This window comes from Molossus molossus, unplaced genomic scaffold, assembly GCF_014108415.1.
Source record: "Molossus molossus isolate mMolMol1 unplaced genomic scaffold, mMolMol1.p scaffold_m16_p_4, whole genome shotgun sequence".
Classification (NCBI taxonomy): domain Eukaryota; kingdom Metazoa; phylum Chordata; class Mammalia; order Chiroptera; family Molossidae; genus Molossus; species Molossus molossus.
In genome coordinates this window covers 45,355,595-45,381,614 of record NW_023425377.1, presented here as the reverse complement: position 1 = coordinate 45,381,614, position 26,020 = coordinate 45,355,595, and the positions used below count along the sequence as shown (strand labels likewise).

General features: G+C 36.9%; 1 protein-coding gene across 1 annotated transcript in view; it reads left to right on the top strand.

The window, feature by feature from the left end:
* The window catches only part of ADAMTS19 (ADAM metallopeptidase with thrombospondin type 1 motif 19), a 316,590-nt gene that overhangs the window by 255,376 nt on the left and 35,194 nt on the right, over nt 1–26,020 (top strand). Inside the window, exons 17-18 of the mRNA XM_036241047.1 lie at nt 2,991–3,148; nt 11,293–11,446. Of these exons, the coding sequence (XP_036096940.1) occupies nt 2,991–3,148; nt 11,293–11,446 (312 nt within the window). The remainder of the gene's footprint in view (nt 1–2,990; nt 3,149–11,292; nt 11,447–26,020) is intronic.

Sequence of the window (26,020 nt, the reverse complement as noted above, 5' to 3'; positions counted from 1 at the left end):
TTCTGTTCTTCCTGTTCATTTTGTTTGTAGATTCCATTGTCAATAGATATGTATTCATTGCCATTTTGTTTGTTCATATACTTTATCTTTTTCTTCAAAAAGACCCTTCATCATTTCATATAATAACGGTTTGGTGGTGATGAACTCCTTTAGCTTTTCCTTGTCTGGGAAACTCTTTATATGGCCATCGATTCTAAATGACAGCTTTGGAGGATAGAGTAATCTTGGTTGTAAGTTCTTGCTTTTCATCACTCTGAATATTTTTTGCCACTCCCTTCTGGCCTGCAAAGTTTCTTTTGAGAAATCAGCTGACAGTCTTATGGGAACTCCCTTGCAGGTAACTAACTGCTTTTCTCTTGCTACTTTTAAGATTCTCTCTTTGTCTTGAACCTTTTGCATTTTGATGATGATGTTCTTGCTGTGGGCCTCTTGGGGTTCATCTTGTTTGGGACTGTCTGTGCTTCCTGGACTTGTATATCTGTTTCCTTTACCAAGTTAGGAAAGTTTTCTGCCATTATTGTTTCAAACAGGTTTTCGATTTCTTGTTCTCTCTTCTCCTTCTGGCACCCCCAAGATGCGAATGTTGGCATGCTTGAAGTTGTCCCAGAGGCTCCTTACACTATCCTCATTTTTTTGGATTCTTTTTTTTTTTTTATTCTGAGTGGGTGTTCTTCACTTCCTTATATTCCAAATCGATGGTTTGCTTCTTGGATTTACATACTGTACTATTGAATCTGTGTAAATTATTTTTTATTTCAGTTAATGCCTCCTTCATTTCTAACTGTGCATCCATCATTTCTGACTGGTCCTTTTTTATGCTCTTGAGGCCCTCACTAAGTTCACTGAGGTTCTCACTAAGTTCATTGAGCATCCTTATAAGCAGTATTTTGAACTCAGCATCTGTTAGGTTGCTTATCTCCATTTCGCTTAGTTCTTTTCTTGGGGTTTTGTTCTGTTCTTTCATTTGGGACCTGTTTCTTTGTCTCTTCATTTTGGCTGCCTCCCTGTGTTTGTTTCTGTGTATTATTTAACGAGAGGTATGGGCTATCTCAGACCAGATGCTGCTTGTTTGAAAGACTTTAGGAAAACCTTGAGCAGGATCCAAGACAGGCCAATCCTATGGTTAAGCAACTGGCAAGAGCTTGGGGCCTGAAAGTTGGGTGGGGCGGGGCCTCAGGGAATCACCAGGGTGGGGCAACCAGTGTGAGCCAGATTGCTGGAGTCCCAGATATGGCTTCTGTCTGCTGCCCCAGGGAAGGGCTCACCAAAGGAACAAAGGCCTCTGACAGCAAGTTTGTCTTAGAGAAAGCCCCCTCTCCAGCCCTCACTCCAATGCCAAACAGCTCAGTTCTTCCCTGTATGGTGCCCCTCGAGCTGCCTCCCCTTCAAGCTTAGAGGGAGAGAGTCCGATAAGTCCATGTGTGGGCCCTTTAGGGAGCTGCGTGGAGCTCCAGCTGCATCAGCTTCCCTGAGCCTCAGTTCCCGCTGGTTTTTCCCACCAGAAGTGATGGGGACTTCTCTTCCTGGCACTAGAACCCTGAGCGGGACACCTGGTGTGGGACAGGGACCCCTCAGTCCTCAGGGAGGACCTTCCCAGCCAAGGTATCCTCCTGATTTTTAATTGCCACATGTGGGTGTGGGACCAGCCTGTAGCACCTCCGCCCCTCCTACCAGTCTTGATGTGGCTGCTGCTTTAATTTCATAGTTGTGGAACTTCCATTCAGCTTGATTTCAGGTGGTTCTGAATGATGGTTGTTCTCTAGTTTAGTTGTAACTTTGATGTGGTTGTGGGAGGACCGATACCGTGTTTACCTACGCCGCCATCTTGACCGGAAGTCTCAGATCCTTGTTTTTCATGACCTTGATTACTTCATAGAGATTAATTTAAATAATATTTAGGAAGATTACTGGCTTAAGTTATCAAACATTTTCTTGGAATTGTGACAAAAGCCTTTGATGAACATGTAACTGACTTTTGAAACAGAATTCAGTTATATGGGAGAGTCTAAAATTTTTAATTTAAAAATTTAAATCATTTGGGAAAAAAGTAATATATCTTTAATTTAAAATGGCAATGATGACGTCTCATTTCCATGTCATGTCTTATTTAAGTAGTAGCAGAGATTCGTTCAAAAAGAAATAGAGCAAAAGAATGTAGGTAAACAAACTTACTCAGTAAAGTCCCATACAAATGAGGGTTGTTTATGGGTGAGAATTTGCATTTATCTTTCATTTTTGTACACAGCAAACCACAAACTAGGGATGTATAAAGATCTTGTTCTGTTTTTAAGACCAATATATTATTTTTGAAATTTCTTATAATGAATATAATCCTGTCATTTTTTTAAAAATCCTCACCCAAGGATATGCTTTATATTGATTTGAGAGAGAAGGCAGGAGGAGGAGAGAGAAACATTAATCTGTTACCTCCTGCATGTACTCTGACCAGAATCAAACCCATGACCTTTCGTTGTATGACATGATGCTCCAACCAACTGAGCCACCCAGCCAGGGCTATCCCTGTCATTTTGATTTGTTACTTAACATGCTATTTAATGATGTTTCTTTAATGGCACACTTTCCTGAGTGGCACAGGCAATATGGAGCATGTGAAAAATATGATGCCAGCCGTCACATTCTTTGTAGGATCATTGAATAGACAACACAGACACACACAGCCTTAAAATAAGAATATATTAAAGAGGATTAAGGACCAAAATAAGGGTTCCAGACATTGTATGTCCAAAGGAGTTTGGAGGTCAAGATAAATACGGCCACGTAGGTAGGACAGTTTCAGGAGAGAAGGAGGACTGTGGCATTTGCTGTGATATTAAACTTTCCCAGTGAGGACATGCCCTATATTTTAGGTCAGGGAGTTCACCTATTGATTTAGAAATGAATGAAGTACTTTTAATGAAGTCACGTGACGTGGGTATTGACTAATACTGCTTACTGATTAATTTTCATAATTTTTTTGAAACTCTTTACAGCTCTCCGAGACACTGGGAAGCAGTCTATCAATAGTGACTGGAAGATTGAACACTCTGGAGCCTTCACCTTAGCAGGAACTACTGTCCATTACATAAGACGAGGCCTCTGGGAGAAGATCTCTGCCAAAGGTCCTACTACGTCGCCGTTACACCTCCTGGTATGAGGGGAAAGTCGATAACGTTGCATAATCAGCTCCCTATGGCAAAGGACGTTCATACCGTGCCTCTCTAATCTCTTTTCCCAATTTGAAATATCAGGTAGACATTTAAAATCATTTCAGAGGTAGATTTTTTAGGGATTTTAAAAATGTGTGTTCATGTGTGATATATGAAAATGGAAATTATTATGAAAGGACAAAATTTTACAGGGACCCACAGACTCAAAGTAGAGGTGAATTACAGTCAACAAAAAACTTTTTTTGTAAAAGCATACATTTACTAACTAGAGTGGATGTCTCTGAAGAGAGTGCTATAATATGGTAAATCATAGCATTGTATACATCTGTGAAATGGGCCCAGTCTGAATCTGTATAAAATGGCTTTGATAAAGTGGTACTGTTTCTGGGGAAAATATTTGGTAAATATATCGAACAGTGTTTCCAATTACTCTGTTCTGTTTTCTTACTAAGTTAATCGATTCCTGTAAAGAATTATGACTATTGGAATGTTTAGGATAAATTTCTTTACCATGTAATAAAAGACTAGGTATGAGGCAGGACAGAGTTTGGAGTGAAAGAAGCAGGACAGCGGGGGCCCTGCACCCAAACTGGTGGCCAGTTGCAATGCCCACCTCGACCTTCATCACTGCAATCGGTGCTAACGGCGCAGGAGCCAGAGGACTGACTGCACAGCTGGCGTGTTTTCCGTCCCAGCGACAAAGTCGAAAATTCAGACACTTCAACACCTCTTTAAGTCTACACATAAAAACAACTTTAAAACATGATCAGCTGACTCTTTATTTGGAGTGTGGTATGCCACATTATTTAATATCACCACACAATTTAAGTTGAATTTATCTTCAATGGAGACATCTGTGTTATTAGACTAGGAGCTAGAGGTTCAAATCACGTATTGGCCCGTTTGCTTTTCCTACTTTAATGTGCCTGCAAAGCACCCGGGGTTCTTCTTAAAATGCACACTCTGATTCATTTGCATTTCTTACCAGCTCCCAGGTGATGCTACCACCACTAGTCCATGGACCACATTAAAATAACAGTGTTTTCTAGAACTGCAATCAGTAGGTTTTACCAACAGGAATAAAGGGAGCAAGAGGAGTTGCATGGGGACCTTCTGTTCCAAATCTTGATGATGATGATGAAGATGGTGATGATGATGATTCATTTAGTGCTGAATCAGATATTGTCCAAAGTGCTTAATGTTCATTATAGCATTTAACCCTCACAGTAACCCTGTGTAATATGTATTATTATTACTCCATTTTACTCAACAATAAATATGGAAAGGCTAAGTAATGTGCACATTGTCTCCTAATAAGTTATTTAGCTGAGAATAAGCCACATATTAATTAATCTACTATACTGCCCCTCCTGATAAGCAATTATTATTAATTTTTAATAACATTTAAAATTATTAATTTTAAATTCTACCGAGCCCCAATTTATAATAATTATTAATTATTAATAATAATAAGCTTAGATCTAAGCTCTTTCTCTCTCTCTCTCTCTCTTTTTTTTTTTTTTTGTTAATCCTCACCCAAGGATATTTTTCATTGATTTTTAACTAGAATGTAAATTAGGGAGGAAGAGAGAAACATCACTGTGAAAGGGACACATTGATTGGTTGCCTCCCACACGACCTTGGCAGGGCCTGGGATCGAACCCACAACACAGGTACATGCCCTTGACTGGGATGAAACCCACAATCCATCTGTCCTTGGGCTGACACTCTAACCGCTGAACCAAACCAGCCAGGGCAGATCTAAGCTCTTTCTACCAGACAGCCTTGGATTGTAAGTGTATGTATACTTTGAATAATTATTCATGTCCCCACAATTTCTTTGGATCCTATTATTTCATTTGAAGGGGAAACTTCACTGTGTGCTGTGTGCCATCTGGAGAGAGGGGAAAATATGACTAAACAAACATTGTATGCCCAATATCTGCCTCTTTCCATAATTGGATCAGTTATTTTTTTATTTTATTTTTTATTTAATTACAGTTGACATACAATATTAATTAGTCTCAGGTTTACAGCATAGTGATTAGGTATTTATAAACCTTACCAAGTGCTCACCCTGGGATCACTTAAAATAACAACATTCCCAACAACAAATATTTTTAATGATTGGATTGCAGGAAATGCCAGCCTTATATGAATGTAACCTACATTTTTTTATGGAACAAGACCAAAGCTCTTTTACTGAGTCTCTAATTCAAAATCTTAAAACATTCGATGTGAGACCTCAGTGCTGGGTAGAGAGTTTCCTTGCTACAGAATTCTTAATCTGACTGGTAATTACCAAGGTTTTTCCTGGAAGCATGAAACATAATTAAAGTCAGTGAACTATGTCTAAAAGAAGGCATTTGTGTGACCTGGATTTATTCAGTAATCCAACAGAAACTGCACTTCTAAGATATTTTTCTTTGATGACTATTACAGATTGAAAGCCAGTACTGCATTTTGAAAGGCAATACCTTCTGCCATGCTTGAACTGTAACACGGTCACACTTTCCTTCTTGCAAAAACGTGTTGCCAACTGCAAATGGTTTCAGAAGGAGCTGATGGTTTTGTAGCCAAGGTCTCTATTTTAAATGGCATTATTTATTCAAGGACAATCTAAAGTTCTATTAATGAAAAGGTAGTTTTTAAGGAAAAATAGACCCGTAACCCATTTAATTAAATTAAATGGGTTTTCATTTAATTAAATAAGTTGGCAAGTAGCTATTATTTATATGTTCATTTCATTTATTTAAAAACTGTGTAATAAACAGAGTCATTAAGAAAAAGAGAACCCAAATAAATAAAATCAGAAATGAAAGAGAAGTAACAACTGATACTGCAGAAATACAACGGATTATAAATATATATATATATATATTACAGGCCCTGGCCATGTAGCTCAGTTGGTTAGAGTGTCATCCCAATACACCAAGGTTGCGGGTTCAGTCTCTGGTCAGGACACACACAAGAATCAACCAATGAATGCAGAAATAAGTGGAACAACAAGTCAATGTTTCTCTTTCTCCCTACTCTTTCTAAAATCAATTTTTTAATAAAGAAAATATTATGAACAACTATATGCCAACAAATTGGACAATCTGAAAGAAATGGATAAATTCTTAGAAACATAGTCTTCCAAAACTGAATCAAGAAGAAATAGATCTGAACAGACTGATTACAACTAAGGAAACTGAAGCAGTAATCAAAAACTTCCCAGCAAACAAAAGTCCTGGACCAGATGGCTTCATAGGTAAATTTTTACCAAACATTCAAAGAAGAACTAACATTGTATCCTTATCAAATTATTCTAAAAAATTCAAGAGGAGAGAAGACTCCTAAGTTTTTTTGTGAGGCTAGCATTATCCTCATTCCAAAATCAAATAAAGACACTATAAAGAAAGAAAACTGTAGGCCGATATCCCTGGTAAATATAGATGCAGAAATTCTCAACAAAATATTAACAAGCTGAATCCAGCAATACATTTAAAAAATCATACACCATGGTCAAATGGGCTTCATTCCAAGGATGCAAGGTTGGTACACTATCTGCAAATCAGTTAATGTGATATGCCACATAAACATAATGAAGGATAAGCATCGTATTATTATATCAATAGGTGAAGGAAAAAGTATTTGACAAAATCCAGCACCCATTTATGATAAAAACACTCAGAAAAAATGGGAATAGAAGAATCATACCTCAACATAATAAAGGCCATATATGACAAACTCACAGCTAACATCCTCAATGACAAAAACTAAAAACATGTTTCTTAAGGTCAGAATCAAGACAGGGATGTCTGCTTTCACCACGCTTATTCAACATAGTACTGGAAGTCCTAGCCACAGCAATCAGACAAGAAGATGAAATGAAAGGCATCTAAATTGGAAAGGAAAAAGTAAACTATCTTATTTGTAGATGACATAATATTGTATATAGAGAAATCTACAGTCCACCAAAAAACTACTAGAACTGATAAATTGAGTAAAGTAGCAGAATACAAAATTAACTTTCAGAAATTGGTTGCACTTTTATATACTAATAATGAGCTAACAGAAAGAGAAACTAAGAAAACAATGCTATTTACAAATGAATAAAAAGAATAGGAAAATACCTAAGAATAAACTTAACCAAGGAGGTAAAAGAGCTGTACTCAGAAAATTATAAGACTTTGAAGAAAGAAATCAAAGAAGATACTAATAAATAGAGGCATATACTGTGCTTATCTTTATGAAGAATTAACATTAAAATGTCCATACTATTCCAATAATACTGTAATAACTATATATGAGGCCAGGTGGGACCTGGAAATGTCAGGGGGAGTGTGTAATTGTCTAACTACTATGCTGTACACCTGAAACTAATATAAAATAATGTTAAATATAAACTGTAATTGAAAATAAAGATTTTTTTAAATGCTAAAAAAAAAAAAGGCCATACTACCCAGAGCAATCTATAGAGTCCTATCAAAATACTAATGGTATATTTCACAGAACTAGAAGAAATAATCTAAAAATTTGTATGAAAACATAAAAGACCCTGAATAGCAACAGAAAACGAAGAACAAAGTGGGAGGTATCATACTCCCTGATATCAAACTATACTACAAGGCTATAGTAATTAATCCAACGTAGTACTGGCATAAAAACGGACACACAAATCAATGGACTGACTAGAGAGCCCAGAAATAAGCCCACTCCTGTATGGTCAGCCAATCTATGACAAAGGAGGCAAGAACATACAATGGGACAAAGACAGTCTATTCAATAAATGGTGATGGGAAAATTGGACAGATACATACAAAAAAATGAAACTAGACCACCTTCTTATACCATACAAGAATAAACTCAAAATCTATTACAGACTTAAATTTAAGACCTGAAACCATAAAACTCCTAGAAGAAAACATAGGCAATAAAATCTCAGGTGATTCTCTTAGCAATATTTTTTCTGACATATCTTTTCAGGCAAAGGAAACAAAATAAAAAATAAACAAATGGGACTACATCCAGCTAAAAAGTTTTTGCACACGAAGGAAAACTATCAACAAAATGAAAAGACAACCTACTGGATGGGAGAAGATTTTCACCAATGATACATTCAATAATGGATTACTATCCAAAATTTGTGAAGAACTCAGGCACCACCAAAAAAACAAACAACCCAATTAAAAAAGTAGGCAGAGCCCTGGCCAGTTTGGCTCAATGGCTGGAGCATTGGCCTGCAGACCAGAGAGTCCCGGTTTGGTTCCTGCTAGGGGCACGTACCAAACAAACAAACAAAAAAAAGTGGGCAGAGGACCTGAGTAGACTGTACTCCAAAGGGAAATACAGATGGCCAGTAGTCATGTGAAAGAAAACTGAAGATCACTAATCATCAGAGAAATGCAAATAAAACCACAATGAAATACCACCTCACATGTGTCAGAAAGGCAATCATCAGTAAATCAACAAACAAGTGTTTGAGGATGTGGAGAAAAGGGAACCCCAGTGCACTGTTGAAACAGTGTGGAAGTTACTGAAAAAATTAAAAATGGAGTTGCCTTATGACCCAGCAATTCCACTTCTGGGAATATATCCAAAGAAATCCAAAACATTAATTCAAAAAAATATATGCACACCTTTGTTTATTTAGTTTAAATTTTTTTAATCCTCACCGCAGGATACTTTTTCCATTTAGTTTTAGAGAGAGTGGAAGGAAGGGAGAGAGAAACATCGATGTGAGAAACACATCAGTTGGTTGCCTCCTACATGTTTTCCAACCAGGGCCGGGTATCAAACCTACAACCCAGGTATGTGCCCTTGACTGGGTATTAAAGTCATGACCCTTTAGTCTGTAGGCCAGTGCTCTCACCATAAACCACACAGGCCAGGGCACACCCTTCTTCTTATTGCAGTATCATTTATAATAGCCAAAATATGGAAGCAACCCAAGTGCCCATTACTATGCGAGTGGATAAAAAAGTGGTGGTGCATACACACAATGGAATACTACTTTCCATAAAAAAGAGTAAAATCTTACCTTTTATGACAGCATGGATAGACCTAGACAAATACCATATGATTCCACTTGTATGTGCAAAACAAACAAACAAAATAGAAACAGACTCATAGATACAGAGAACAGACTGACAGTTGACAGAGGGGAAGGATGTTGAGGGTCTGGGTGAAAAAGGTGAAGGGATTAAGAAGTACAAATTGGTGGTTACAGAATAGTCACAGAGATGTAAAGTACAACATAGGGAATATAGTCAAAATATCATAATAACTATGTAAGGGCCCAAGTAGGTACTTGAAATATAGTGGGGGACCACTCTGTAAAGTACATGATTGTCTACCACTATATTGTACATCTGGAACTTATATAGAGTAATGTTGAATCTAAACTGTAATTAAAAAATAAACATAAAAATAAAAAATTTTTAAAAAGCTATGTAATAGTCTGGCCTTATTCATAAACAAGGTAAATCAACCTCTTTTTTAACTAATTTAGCTGAAAGCCACTTATAACTGGCAACATCAAGTGAGATGTTTAAAGCCGAAATAAGCACTGTAATATATTTAGAATTAGTACCCAGTATGTATATGTGAATTTAAAAACTATTACTTTTATTAGTGATAGAGTTGATTTATAATGCCATCACACTAGTTTCCCAATCCACATATTGAAATATATATTAGTATTTCTGTTGATTTAGTGAACCGAATTTGGAAAAAAGTAAAGAAAATTAACCTTGGGCTCATTTAAATTTTCCCTATGGAATTGTTAACTCTGAATTACTTATCATTACAACTACCTTGATAACATTTTAAATATCTTAAGAAAATTCTTTAATAATTTAACATAATTTAAAGTTTAGATGTATATGATTTTATACATCAAAATGTATTATATAATTTCCATAAATCCTCAGATTCATAAAAGTGATATATCACATGAAATTAATGTATTTTGTGCAAATGTATTTATAAAGAAACATATATTTTTACTCATTCTTTTGTGTAAAATGAGTATATCGCAGGTATGTTTCTTTCATTTAAAATATGTATGATTGCCCTGGCCGGTTTGGCTCAGCAATTAGAGCATCAGCCCACGGACCTGAGACTCCTGGGTTCAGTTCCCGCTAAGGGCATGTAACTCGGTTGCAGTTTGTCCTCAGCCCCGGTTGGGGTCATGTGGGTGGCAGCCACTCGATGTGTCTCTCTCACATTGATGTTTCTCTCTCTCGCTCTTCCTCCCTCTCTCCCTCCCACTCTATCTGAAGATAAATGCAAAAATATCCTCAGATGAGGATAAAAGATAAATAAAATATGTATGATTGCCCAGGATGACACATTTTGAGTTTGGCACAGGATACCAGGGGAGAACAAAACAGACAGGGTCCATGCTTATGTTGTGTAGCCTCCAATTCAGTAATTCTCACATTTTCATGCACTCTTTATGGTTTATTGCACTGTTCACCTATGCGTATGTAACTCTATCATTATTAAATTAATATTTATTCAAAGTTAAAATGGAAAATTAATAACTTTGACAAAATTAAAATAAATTGTAAACATACGTGGAATAAAATTTGTGTCTTCTAGTTGGCTTAGAAGTTCTGTACCCTTACGAAGTGAAATGAATTCCAAAGTCCTCTGTCCTCTTCCTCTGTTGAAGCAGGGACTTTCTATTCATCTTTCTATTTTATATGAATGAAAAGACTACATTTGATATTAAATTATGGATTATATCTTGATGTTCAAAAGAATACATTTGTCTGCTGCCCCCCCTCCCACCACCACCACCACCACCACTTAAGTCATCTCATACATATATCATTCTTTGGGAAACTGTTTAGTCCATTGACTTGAATGAAAATGATCTGGTATATCTGACCTCATTTAAATGGGCTTTTCTTCATGATGTTTTTAGCTCAGAGTAAATGTAGAACTTCATCTTTTCAGAGGTATAACAATTACAAGATTCAAGCAATAATGTCACAGTTCGAGTGTTTATTAAAAAAGCATACATGCCATGCAATAAACATTTTAGGATATCAGCATTCTTAATTTTATGTTTCACTTGAATGTGTTCTACTTTGACCCATCTATCTTCATCACTTTATGTATTACATTATAGGTGCTGCTGTTTCAAGACCAGAATTATGGTCTTCATTATGAATACACTATTCCATCAGACCCTCCTCCAGATAATCAGAGCTCCAAAGCACCTGAGCCACTTTTCATGTGGACACACACAGGATGGGAAGATTGCGATGCCACATGTGGAGGAGGTAAAGGATTTTCTAACATTTATCTTTGCAAAACAATAGTTATTTTCTGATTAACTGTTGATAATTAAAACAGATCTAGAACCTTTTATCTGAAATTCCAAGCTCCATAAAGAATTGGAAACTGAAAGGTTTTTCTGTGACACATTTAGTGGCTGAACACCTGAACTATTTTGTGGCAAAATTTGATGTGAATTGAAAAAGAGTCCATTGAGAGTTGTTACTTATCTCAATGAATATGATTACTCATTACTTTGCTTTGCATAAATATTAATGTATTTGCTCACAGGGGCTGCCCTAGTCACCATAGTGGCCAATATGTCATATAGATACACTTTTTATATTTTACTTTTTATTAGTATAAAATATTAAAAGTTCTGAATTCCAAAATACATCTGCCCACAGGACCTGAAATGAATGTGAAGGTAGTAGGAAAGAGCAGTATTGAGTTTGCCTCTTTATTTTGATTTGTTTTAGAATATTCAGTATTTTCAATAAATATAGAAGTATTCTGAAATATGACTCAAAGGTTTTTTATTTTTGTTTTTATAGTAGAGGTTGAATGGGAAAAAGAACAAAATTACTTCAGCATAAAATGTGAGACTAGAAAATCACGTAATCCTACTGAAGAGACAGCTGACTACCATGGGTTAAGTGGATTGTAGTGAGTACTAAGGCCAAGGCAAAGTCCAAGTCATGAGACTCCCAACTTGCACTTGTATCTTGTGTATCAGCAGCATGGTATTTCAATTTTCATTTGTACTTAGCAAATTTCCAATAGCTCTGTAGTAATAGATGCTTTATAACACTAAAAGGAAACATTGTATTCAATTATACATAAGTGTAATATATACATATATTACCTACAGAAAATATACACATAAGTAAATAATGTAGAATCAAATTGTGATAAGTACTCTGGGCAAAAACTCAAGAGAAGGAAATAATAGGAGTTGAGAAGATGGGAGGAGATAAGTGCAGAATATGGTAGAAAAGGCCTTGATGAGATCCCTTAAAAAATCTGATATGGCCCTGGCTGATTTGGTGCAGTGGTTAGAGTGTCGGCCTGTGGTCCAGAGAGACCCAGGTTCAGTTCCCACTAAGGGCACATAACTTGGTTGCAGTTTGTCCCCAGCCCTGGTTGGGTTGTGCGGGTGGCAACCACTTGATGTGTCCCTTTCACGTCGATGTTTCTCTCTCTCTCTCTCCTTCCCACTCTATCTGAACAAAAAAATAAATAAATAAATGGAAAAATGTCCTCGGGTGAGGATAAAAAAAAAATCTGATATGGATTGGTGCCACCTACGAGGGTATATGGGGCAAAGAGTTCCAAGCAAAGGTCCTGAGGCAGTAGAGATAGAATGAGAGTTTGGCCTTTCTTTACTCTGAGTGATGTGAGATGCCATTGAAAGGTTTGAATACAGGAGTGGCTTATTCTGGGTTATGTTTTTAAGTTATTTCTGTTTCTGAGTTGACAGTAGATAGAATAAAGGAAAAGGGTAAACACAGAGAGAATAGTCAGGAGATTATTGTAATAATCCAAGAAGGATCTGATAGTAGTTTGACTACAGTGGTAGCAGTGGAGGTAGGGGGAAGTGGTCAGGCACTGCGTATATATATTTAAGAGTAGAACTAATAGAATATGTTGATAGACAAGATGTGGAATATGAGAGAGAGAGAGATGTCAGGATGACTGTGGTGGTTTTGGCCAAGTGACTGGAAGGATTCAGTTACCAGTGACTTACATAGATAGGAAAGCCTATGGAATAGCCTGATTAGGAGAGTGTTTGATTTTAAAAATAGATTTGAGATGGCTGTTGGATGTCTAAGTATGATATCAAGTAAGCAGTTGGATATATAAGTCTGGTGTTTAGGAGAGAAGATTAGGCTGGAGATACACAATATATGGATGATATTTTTAAATGCTATGACCAAGGGAAGTCACCTAAGGAGTGAGTGAAAAGAGAGAGAAGCTGTTAGAGGATTGAGCCTTGGGATACCACATCATTTCAGGTTTAGAGAGATGAGAAGGAACAACAAAGCAGATGAAAATGGGTAGCCAACATAATAGAGAAAAGACAGGCAGATGAGAAAGTATTATAAGGACAGAATGATAGACTGCATCAAAGCTGCTAATAAGTAAAAATAATGTGGCTTTGGGTGGTAAACATACAATGTAATATACAGATGATGTATTATAGAATTGTACACTTGAAACATATATAATTTTTAAAAATCTTTATTGTTGAAAATACTATAGATGTCCCCTCTTTTTTCCCCCATTGACCCTTCCTCCCTGCTCCCACCCCCCTCCTGCTTTCCCCAAACTATTGTCTGTGTCCACTGATTATGCATATATGCATATAAGTTCTTTGGTTTATCTCTTCCCGCACCCTCTCCCCCCTTCCCTTTGAATTCCAAGCAAAGGTCCTGAGGCAGGAGTAGAGATGGCATGCTCAAGGGGTAGAAAGAATACTAGTATGACCTTCCTTTACTCTGAGTAATGTGAGATGCCATTGAAAGGTTTGAATACAGGAGTGGCTAACAACCAATTTGTACTTCTTAATCCCTTCACATTTTTCATCCATCTCCTCAACCCCTGCCCATCTGGCAATCAACAAAAAGTTCTCTGTATTTGTGAGTCTGTTTTTGTTCTGCTTGTTCATTTTGTTTGTAGATTCAATTGTTGATAGATATGTATTTATTGCCACTTTATTGTTCATATATTTCTTCTTCTTCTTCTTTTTCTACTTCTTCAAGAAGATTCTTCAACATTTCATATAATACTGGTTTGGTGGTGATGAACTCCTGTAGCTTTTCCTTGTCTGGGAAATTCTTGATATGTCCATCGATTCTAAATAATAGCTCTGCAGGATAGAGTAATCTTGATTGTAGATCCTTGCTTTTCATCACTTTGAGAGTTTCTTGCCTCTGCCTTCAGGCCTGCAATGTTTCTTTTGAGAAATCAGCTGCCAATCTTACGGGAGCTCTCTTGTGTATAACTAACTGCTTTTCTCTTGCTGCTTTTAAGATTCTCTCTTTGTCTTTATTTTTATTAACCAATGTCATCCCAATACATTTAATTTAAAAAAATGAAAATAAAATGTGGACTGAGAATTGACTATTATATCTAAATATATTTTTGAATATATTATATTTATTATGTTTGAAACAAACAGGTCAATGATGACCCTGTCAAAATTAATTTTAATGAAGTTATTTGGCTCAAAAGACTAAGTGGAGTGGATTCAAGAGAAAATAGCATGCAATGAACTAGAGGAAAGACTCAAGGTAACTCAAGAAATGTTGCTGAAAGAAGTAAGCAGATTAATGTGGCAGTATTTGAAGGGGAATATGGGTTGAAGAGTTTCTTCTTATTGTATTTAATAGGAGAAATAGCACGTGATTGTTTTCCAGTGTGTATTTTCTGGAATAGAATGGAAAACTAGTGATTCAAAAGAAAGAGCAAAAAATTGCTGGAGTGATATCCTTAAATAAGCAAGATGGGATGGAATGGAGCAGTTGGGGTTAGGTGGAAATAGAGACCACACTTGACTAAGAGGAGGAAAAACAGTATGTGTGAACTTATGGTGGTACTCTGTGGTTGCATCTTTCTGAGGCCATCAATAAAGGCCATCTTTCTGAGAGGAAAGATGGAAAAGGAGATATTGGAATTTTGAAAAGAGGTCACTTATGAGAATGAAAGAATAAATAAATGGGTACATGAATTTTAATTATGTGGTAGCACTGATAGTCCACTTGAAGTTAATGGTCATAAATTCAGTTGGACACTAGTCATTATAATGTATGTTACCCTCCAGATGCATATACCATGTGCAGATGCACCGATGCAGTAGCTTTGGGAATTTCCAGATGAATATTATAAAATGAAAAGAGAATATCATTGACCTGAAGTTGTTTGTAAGGAGATGAAAATGGTTGGCTATGGACTTTTGCCAGGTAGCTGACTTAATTAGAGCATCGTCTGCATACACCAAGGTTGCAGATTTGATCCCCAGTCAGGGCACATACAAGAATCAACCAATGAATGCATAAATAAGTGGAACAACAAATTGATGTCTCTCTCTCTCTCTCTCTCTCTCTCTCTCTGTCCCTTTCCATCTCCTGCTCTCCCTTCCTCAAATCAGTAAAGAAAAAAAAAAATTAGTAAAATGGTTGGCCATAGAATTTAGTTGCATAAGGAGGAAAATAAAGGAAGGTATGAGGGGTTGAAAGTCAGTGGGAAGGTAGTACGATTGATGGATGTAGACCTGGTGGGGTCACAGAACTTTCAGACTTAAGGTACTAAAGGGAGAGGGCTGGAAACCCAGGAGCAATGGCGGAAAATAGATCTGAGATTGTGGAGGGGCCTAGTTATTGGTAATAATGAGACCAGAGGAGCTACTGGCTGAAAGTTTCAAAGGCAATATTTCTAGAAAGAGGAGAGAGCCAGGAACGGAGAGGCCTCAGGGCTAGAAGAAGCATTCAAACAGATATTGTAATTACAAAAATTGCACTAGGAGCAGTGTTTGAAAATATAACAATAATGCAGTGGCTGAAATCTTAGAGTCAAGAGAGGGAGTGGCCGAGGGGCTGAAATTTGACTACACCAAGAAGGAGGATGGGTGGCAAGGCGGAGGTGTGGGGGAAGGAAGGGGGAAAGGGCTGGTAGGGCAGTGAGCAGTATGAACACCCATGCTGGCCCTGATCAGAGATTCCAGAGAACAAGCAAGAAAATGGCCACTCACTGGGGACTCTGGGGAAAACAAAAAAAGTGTCCTCAAGGGAGAAAAAACATAGGCTGGGAATATCCAGAGGTGCAGAGGCTGGAGGGAGCAGCTTTTGTCAGAATGGGTGAGAGCTCTGGGGTTCCCATCTGACTTTGGAGCGCCTGGCCTCTGGAGTTGCCAGAGCAAAGGCAACATTTGAGGGTAAGGAAGGAGATGTTACAGAACACACTTTGCTGCCAAGGATACAGAGTAATTACAACAAAGGGATTTCAAATTGTTCTCAAAAATTGAAAACATTTTATCAGTCCTGCTTGCCATGATACAATTTCATTGGCCAGGTGTCTCCCGGGGCCCCATGACTGCCATGTGACTTGGGATTCTCTGCTGATGCTCCCGTGTCCACCCACAGGCCTGCTCACTTCACTGATGCCAGGGCCCATTTCACCTAAGGGGTTCTGCTTCACCTCCTCTTTCCAATTAAAAAACAAAAACAAGAATACTTGAAATGAAAATCATACAGGTAGAATTTTCTCAGCAGTGTAACTTAGTTAAGAATGACCAGCCCCATCCACAGGCAGGCTGTGGGGGTGGATTGATGAAAATGTTGATGGTTTCTGTTGAGCACTGACAGGCAGTCCTTAACATCTGTTTGCATTTGAAACTCTAGACAGGACAGTGTTTGCCTAGTGACTTTTATTATTCTCAGTTTTTTTCTGTTTTTTTTTTTTTTTTTCCTAATTGTGGTCTAATAAAAGCTTCAGCAGAAGTAAACATTTAGAACTTGTCAGTCTTCAGTTGGAATAAGCAAATTATTAGGGTTAAAATTTTTCCAAAAATACCATTAATTACAACCTAGACTATGTTTTACCAATTGCCAAACCTTAAGCAATAGAGGTTCACTATAAATTCTTTTTGCTTCAGAGTCAAAAGGGTATTCTTAAGCATAGCTTCTAAATTATGAACATGAGAAAACTGAAGGAGAGAGAGATTAAGTGATTTACCAGGGTCACATGCCCATTGAGGGAGCAGCCAGGATTAGAACCAGAATTTGTGAGTTCAAGTCTTCTTTTCTCCTCATCATATACTTTATTCAAGAGCAGCTTGGAAGCTAAATGTTGTTTCCACAAAATGGAGCATGACCCTTAGAGATTATATACGTTTCCTTTGGATTCAAAGAGATGTTTTATTTTATTCTGTTAAAGTCAGACAAAAAAGGACAAGAACCATATGATTTTACTCATGTGGGATATAAAACACTAAGCAACAAATGAACAAAAACTCATAGACACAGACAACAGTATGGTGGTTATGAAAGGGGCAGGGAGTGGGGGGCAGTTGAAGAGGGTAAAGGGGGTCAAATATATAGTGATGAAAGGAGACTTGACTTGGTGGGGGTGAACACACAATGCAATATTTAGATGATGTATTGCAGAATTATAAACTTGAAATTTATGTGATCTAATTAACCAATGACGCCCCTATAAATGTAATTAGAATGAAAAAGAATTCAGATATGTCTTATTGTTTTGTTTTGTAAAGTAGTCCTTTTAATTATACCCAGCCTCTATACAATTTGTGCTTGAATAGATCTTCTCTTTCAAATCTGTTCTGTTGTGTTCAGTCAACAGTTTTCAATTATCTCTGACTATGTCAATAGGGCACATATTCATTGCAATGCCAAAATATTTCTGGGCTTTTGGATATTATTTTTCTTTGCAGTTCATAAATAGAGCGGATGGACAGGATTTCAGGAATCTCATCATTTCTGACTTCGCATTGTCAATTTTATAGCCAGAAAAAGCTTTGTAATCTTTCAGCATATTCATGAATTAAATGAGAGTAAGTTCAAAGCACAGAACATTGGAAACAGATTCATGCAAAATTTATCGTCAACAGAAAAGAGGAAAAATAGCACTATTCTACTTCACAGGAAAATATTAAGCAAGAGCAAATAAAGTATCACAAGGCAGTATAAAATTTCATTGTTTGACACAAGTTATTTTTTGAATACTATTGTAAGGCCTTAGATTGGCAGAAATAAGTGGGAAAAAGAAATTTTCAAAAAAATGTCTGGCGTCATGTACCTAAATTTTTATTCTAATGATCTTTTACATCAGTATCTTCAACTATGTTTTAAAATGATAATCCAAAATAAAGTTTATTTATTATACATTTCTATTAATTTAACATCATATAAGATAGGAAAAGCCTAAGATATAAAAATCTATTATTTTAGAACAAATATTAATTTTAAAATATCTAATGGATGTTGGTGATCTCAAGTAAATGTTTCCAACAGTTTAAAATACATGTTTCATCACCATCTTTTCTCTTCTAATGATAATTCTAGAAAAATTTGAATAGATATATTATTTTGTATTTTAGCGTTGGCCATTGAAATCAGTCCTTTTATTTTCGAACAGCTTAAAATGTACTATGAATGAATATTTGTGTTCTTTCAGTGTTCTAAAATGTCTAATAAACCTTGGAAGGAATGTTTCAAATTTGTTTGTTGACAAAAAAAAAAGACCAATTTCAAGTGATCTGGGTCTTCTAAGGCAGTAGAGATATATCATTCCATAATATCTGAGGATTGTATATGAAATCTGCATTTCAACACTACATATAGTAACTGTATTATGTCAGGAGTTATTGTGATCCAGTAGATAAATTAATGGAATAAAACCCGGAAGGAGGACCCCAAAATTCAATAACCTCTTTTTGAAATAAATAAAGAGCTGAACATGCTTATCGGTAATCTAAATAAATATAATTTAAAGGGGAAATATATAAGCCAACATTCCACATTCTTCATATGGGTGCAAATCTTACTCGCCTACAACTCTCATGCTGTTAGACTTACATTGTGATAGCCTAAACACAGCTCCCTTGTCCATGACCAGATTCTAATGGGGTATCTAAGGCTTTGGGTCCAAGTTGAGGAAACATCTCAGGATGCAAATGCCTGTATATTTTCAAGGTTGCACTTTGTTCCTGTTTTTCCAATTTAGAGGCACTTTGAATGTATCAAAATAAATGTTATTAGCCAAATAATGCACCAAAATATATTTTCTTTTTTCATTACTTTATTTCAAAAAAAATTTAAAAATTTAGAATTCTACTTTTACTTAAATTAGTCGGAACATTTTTATGTTATTGTAAACTCTTTATAAATTTGAATTTTAATACCTAAATTATAACCCATTAACTGATTTACTATAGATAACTGTTCCCTATAATTTGTCATTCAGTTTGTAGATGATTTTTCACCATTTTAGGAAACATGGTGTTAAGATGAACCTTTGTACAGAAAGCACTTTGGGCTTCAATTATGTGCTTATGTTTCACTGATTGATTCCTTTATCAACACTAACTGTGCACTCAGTGTTGCTGGGTGGTCAAAAGATGAGTGCTTTCTGCCTTTAGAGAATTCTCCGTCCCCCTAGTAGGGGTCAGATAACAAAATCACTGTGCAGGATAAAAGGTGGAGATGTAGAAAGCTTCCAGGGATATGCATAGGTGTAAAGGCACTGGGATTTAGTGAGAATATTTACTACCAGGGTGAAAAATAAGAGGATCAAGCTATGAGAAATGATTTGACCAGAAAAGGAGAAAGAAGCTAATTCATGAAGCTCCTTTAGTGTTATGCTAGCACTCGATACATTTAACTTGAAAGTTATGAGATCCCATTTAACTATTTGTGAATGGAAATGACAAAATCAGTTTGGATAATATATTGGATGTAGCACACAACAAAAAATAAAAACTTTTTTCACTAAAATACAAACCAAAATAATTTCAATATTAAGCCCAAACCCTAAGAAAATAATATTTTATAAGAATGTAAAAAAAAAAAAAAAAAATGGCTTAGAAGTAAATGACATGGCATGATTTTGGAAGTTGTTAAAATTTTTAAAATTTATGTTTAGAAAATAACCAGCATTTTATGTATCTCTAAGATGTACTCAGAGAAAAGTACTTAAACTTCATTGAAATATATTTACTTCTGGCTCGCTTGCTTGCTGCCCATTGTTAGTTCAATAAAATAAATAAATAATTTAAAAGAAATTTATGAAGATATATATATATATATAACTGTCTTAAAGAGCTCTACAATTCTACTTAAATTTTAGGAATGTCCACTAACATACAGAGAATTTCAATTGTGCATATAGAAACACTGAACCCACTCCCAAGAACATGTTTCTGGATTTGGGATGCAACTTCTTAAATGTGATCTGCCTAAATAGAATATAGTTTTATTTAAAAATGTTTGTTTCAGGAGTTAAATACAGAGCATAAAAACAAAAAATGCATCATCTTATCTCTGAGCCTGGGAAAGAAAGAACACAATGTAGTGTCTATCTAGAAAGAGTTTGTAAATAAAAATTACCTTACATTTTCAGATTTTTCTCTAATTTGCTAATGAGGCATATGAATTATGATTATTTTATTTTATTCATAATTGTATTCAAAACATCAAAATAGATTTCCCCAATACGATTTAATGGGAATGATCTGGAGGTGAAGTAAATTGCCGTAAAGCAAGTAATACACTGTCAACAGCCTGTAGCTATTCATGGTTCAGGCAGAAGGCCAGTTACTTCCCTTTCTGTTCTTCCCTAGGTTCTGCAGAACTGGATGCATTATAAATGCTGCTATTAAAAGCTAGAATGAAAATTTCCTGTGTTGGCTGGAACATAAAAATATATAAAAGAAAAAATCAAACAATAACATTTCCATATGGCTTATGATCTTAGTTGTATTTTCATAGGCATGAAGTGTCTGTAGCTCAGCAATAGATTTTTTTCCCTGATTCTATTGTTTTTGTTCAATAAACTTTTTTAAAAATTAGGATTAAGGTTCTTTTATCTGCCAAAATCTTGCGATGTGAGCTTCCTTGCTACATGGTGGAAATGTCAAACGCTTTCAAGCTTTCTTAGAGCATCACTTGGGCGCTCCCTGAAGTGGTGCTGACAGCTTTATCCCTTTGGTATGTCAATGCTTGAAAGATTTTTTTTTTCAATAGCTCAATATGTTAGATCTGGGCTAACACACTAAGGTTAGATATTTTCTAAGGAAAGGGAAAAAATGCAGTATAATTAGTCCTGAGTTATTTATTCCACGACTACATATATGTTCAGCAAAAGTCTTCTGGATAATGTCTGTTGTCTTCTTGTGTTGTAGTTGGCAAAAGACATTATTTTTTAGGTAACTACATCTATTCTGTAGAAGAGCATTTTATGACCATGAAGGCTTTACATTTTAAGACGAATATTCATATTTCATAAATGTAACATTTATAATTCTACTTTTAGGTTGGCATGATTGTAACATAGAAATAATACTTACATATGTGCTAGCATTATACAAGGTTGGCACAATATCTATTTAATATATGCATCAGGTCATTAAGGAGCACCTGAAGCTTTGGAAATTAGGAGGGACTTGACCAAAAATGTGTCCGACATTTTTACAGTTAGGTATCTCCTACTTGTGGGGCCAGTTTTTTTCTGGGGGGAAAAAGTGAGCATAATAAATTATTTCTGCTTCTTTATCAGTTTATTTGAAAATTATGTGAAGTTGGTGGGTTTTGAACACAACTATGATTAAGTCTAATGTTGTACTGCTTATACTAGTATTGTGGCAGAAATTCAGTCGGCGGGAAGAGATAGACTACACGCGCCTGGGATTAGAAAATGACTGTTGAATGCACACTGGTGCTGGCCCAGCGGAGTCACCTCCAAAGGCTGAGCCCCAAGCCAGGGTTCCAGCCGCCTTTTACCTTTTATACGTGATAAACCTCTAGGTATTTGGGGGCTTTCTAGTTTCTGTAGTTTAGGCAGTTGCCTGACCTAAGGGGATGAAAAAAGCCAGGGGCGGGGTCTCTGCACTGCCTAAGGGGCTGCACCTGGCTTGCCTTCTCACTAGAAGATAGAACTAAAGATCTAAATGGTTTCTGTTACATGATATGCAACAACCACAGATGCATAGTTAGTTAGCCCACATATGTATGCAAATGTAGTCATGTTTTTATACTACAAATTGTCGTGGGACTATGCTCGGTGTTGAGAGGGAAATCCAGGGAAGATTCTGAATTTGTTCTTTTGTTTTCCACTTGGCCACTCCATTGTCTCCTCCCTCCCCCTGTGCAAGTCAAGGTAAAAATTACTAAAAAGTTGTTAAAGTATCTCTCTCTCTTTCTATCCCTTCTTTTTTCTTTTCTTGATGCCAGCCTTCCTTCTCTGTTAATTAAATGACAGAGTGACCTCTCTGCCACTAGCCCAGGCTGTCCTACTTGGCATGACCACTTCGAGCTTCCTAATTATCATTGCTAGGCAATCATAGGACCCTACCTAATGGACCTTTCAACAGTGACCTGGAAGACTCATGATTTTTTTTCCTTAAACATTCATGATCCATTTGGCTTTAAAATTGTTGGCTGACTTAATTAGTTTATAATGTCAAACAACAGGTTAAGTTAGATACTAAATCTTATATAGATATTTGACTTTGTAGAGAAATAGAATTAGCACATATGTATTAGGCTTTTAAAATATAAGGTAAAATATTTGCCAATGGTACATCAGATAAGTGGTTAATTTCCAAAATATATAAAGTGCTCATACAATTCAACAAAAGGAAGACAAATTATCCAATTAAAAAATGGGCAGAGGACCTGAATAGACACTTCTCTAAAGAGGACATACAAATGGCCAGAGACATATGAAAAAATGTCAACATCACTATTCATCTGAGAGATGCAAATTGCAAAGACTATGAGGTATCACCTCACACCTGCCAGAATGGCTACCAGCAATAAATTAATAAACAACAAGTACTGGTGAGGATGTGGAGAAAAGGGGGCTCTAGTCCACTGCTGGTGGGATTGCAGACTGGTACAACCATTGTGGAAAACACTGTGGAGTTTCCTCAAAAAATTAGAAATGAAACTGCCATTTTACCCAGTGATCCCACTTCTAGAAATATATCCTAAGAAGCCTGAAACACCAGTCAGAAAGAATGTATGTACGCCTATGTTCATAGCACTGTTACTTACAATAGCTAAGATCTACAAACAGCCCAAGTATCCATCAGTTGATGAGTGGATAAAAAAGCTGTTGTACATATACACAATGGAATACTATGCAGCTGTAAGAATGAAAGATTTGTTACATGGAGGGACCTGGAGAGTATTATGCTAAATGAAATAAGCCAGTTAGAGAAAGACAAGTATCACAAGAGCTCACTTATTTGTGGAATCTAATGAATAAAATAAACATGAACAAAATAGATCCAGAGGCTTGGAAGTAGGTAACAGACTGATGAATCTTAGAGGCAAGTGGGGAAGGGGGCAGGAAGAGATAAACTAAAGAACTTACAGTCGGCCCTCGTTTATCATGGTTAATCAGTTCCAGACTATTCCACGATAAATGAAATTTCGCAAAGTAGGATTCTTTATTTATAAATTGAGTATTTTCACATAGAAAACCTGTTTACGACCTTCTAAATACATTTTTTAACATTATTAGAACCCTCTAGACATGAAATAACACCCTTTAGTTACCATTACACTCGTATTACCCAGTATATTAGACAAAATAAGAGAAAATAAGACATATTAGATGTTACAAATACATTATTATTGTACATTTAGTTACACACATGCAGTTCTGACACACAACCACTAACCTATGAAAATAGTGCAACTTGTTCGATGATGAAGCAATGAAGATGAAGAGATGTACTGTACAGCAGATAAGAGCAAGGTTACTGCTCCTCTGAAGGCATGACTTCAGTAGGAAAGTCTTCAGGTGGTGCATTATCTTCAGCAGGTGCGTTGTCGTCGTCTTCTGCTGAAGGAGCACTAAGAGTAGGAGTGGGTGTCTGGGTGCGTGGCTGAAGAACATCGTGATAGACAGTTGCTGGCACTGTCTTTTCATATGTGTGACGAGGCTTTTGTAGGGTTCTACCGCTCCGTCAAGTACATTCCGGAAATGCAATGCACACATCATTTGTGGGTAACAATCACCAATCATGTCCTGTACTACCTTAATAGTTCTCACGACTTGTGGGAGACACACAAGTGTAAGGCCAACCTCCTCCTCCTGACCCCCAGTACCTCTGGCTGCTCTTCCTTCTCCTCACTTGCAGACTTAGTCACCTCCACCAAATCCTCGTCAGTTAAGGGATCGAATGTGTCTCCAGCAGCTCATCCACGTGTTCTGGATGATACTCGCCCTCCTCAAGGATCTTCTGGAGTGTGTTGTTCACGTAGTCTTCTGCTGCAGGCTCGTCAGCAGAGGCAGCTTCTCCGTGGAGAACGACACTCTTCAGATGATGCCTCTTCTGGAACTTCTCAAACCAGCCCTTGCTTGCTGTGAAATCCATGAACGTTGCAGAAGAGGGTCCTGGTTGAGGTTCGTCCACCGCAAAGTGCTGATAGAGCTGCCTCGCCTGCTCCCGGATGACTAGCGAATCCAAAGGAATGTTGTTCCTGCGGCTGTCACTGATCTAAATGGCTAGGGCAGACTCTGTTTTCACTATGAACTTATTGCGACTTGTCGCAATGCTCTTTGCTTCCTTGTTGAAAGAGACAGTAGCCATTGCACAGATGATCTTGATGTTCTTTTCATCTTTATGGATGGAGCGAACGGTAGACTCATTGACGTTGTAATGAGTCTACCTCCTCCTCCTCACTTGAAGACTTAGAGGGCAACCTCCATGATTTTCTTGCCATCTTTGAGCATATCCAAAAGTTTCACCTTCTCCTGGATGGTAAGCACCTTCCTCCAACACTGAGTTTTATCATCTAAAGGCTTGGAGGAAGCAGCATGTTTAGGAGCCATCGTTGGGCTTAGATAAAAGTTCTCAGAAATCGCAAAAACAAGAACAAAGATGCTTCTGATGTGTAGCAACGTAGACGCGTGTATGAGAGAAACACTGAGCCAATCAGTGGCCGGGATAGGAAGAGGATAGGATAGTCAATCAGTGAACAGCACGCTCGATTGGCTTGATTTTACCACACCCAATTTTTTGGAAAAAAGTTATTACCCACACACAAGGAGTGGTCGAGTGGTTGCACCTGGCATTGAAGGATTTGCGGAGGTGCTCGAATACATAGGCCTACAGTCAATACGTACAGTAATTTTAATTGTAATACAAGGGTGTGTAATTGACTCAGACAACCGAGCACGTGCTGTATCATTTTCACTATCTTGATCAACTTTTTAATGAATATATTTGAAAAAAACACAAAAGTCGAAGCACAAAGTGGCAAGGGACAACTATATGTGCATGCCCAGGTTTGGCTCAGCAGTTAGAGTGTCAGCCCGTGGACCAGAGAGTCCCGGGTTCAGTTCCCACTAAGGGCACATACCTCAGTTGCAGTTTGTCCCCAGCCCCAGTTGGGGTCATGTAGGTGGCAGTCAGTCGATGTGTCTCTCTCGTATCAATGTTTCTCTCTCTCTCTTTCTCTCTCCTTCCCACTCTATCTGAAGATAAATGCAAAAAATGTTCTTGAGTGAGGATTAAAAAATAAATAAAGAAAAATAAAGAACTTATATGCATATATGCATAACCAATGGACACAGACAATAGTGCGGTGAAGGGGGGACAGGAGCAGGGAGGAGGGGGTCAGTAGGGGGGAAATTAGGAGGGACATCTATAATACTTTTGACAATAAAAATAAATTTAAAAAATAAAGGGTAAGGTGAAATAAAAATGTCAAGTAAGTGTTATTATGGGGCTCTACAAAAAATAATAGAGCATACAAATGATCACTTTTACTTTCTATTATCAAGCTTTATCATACCAGAGAAAGTAGAACAGCCAGTTTTTTAAAATC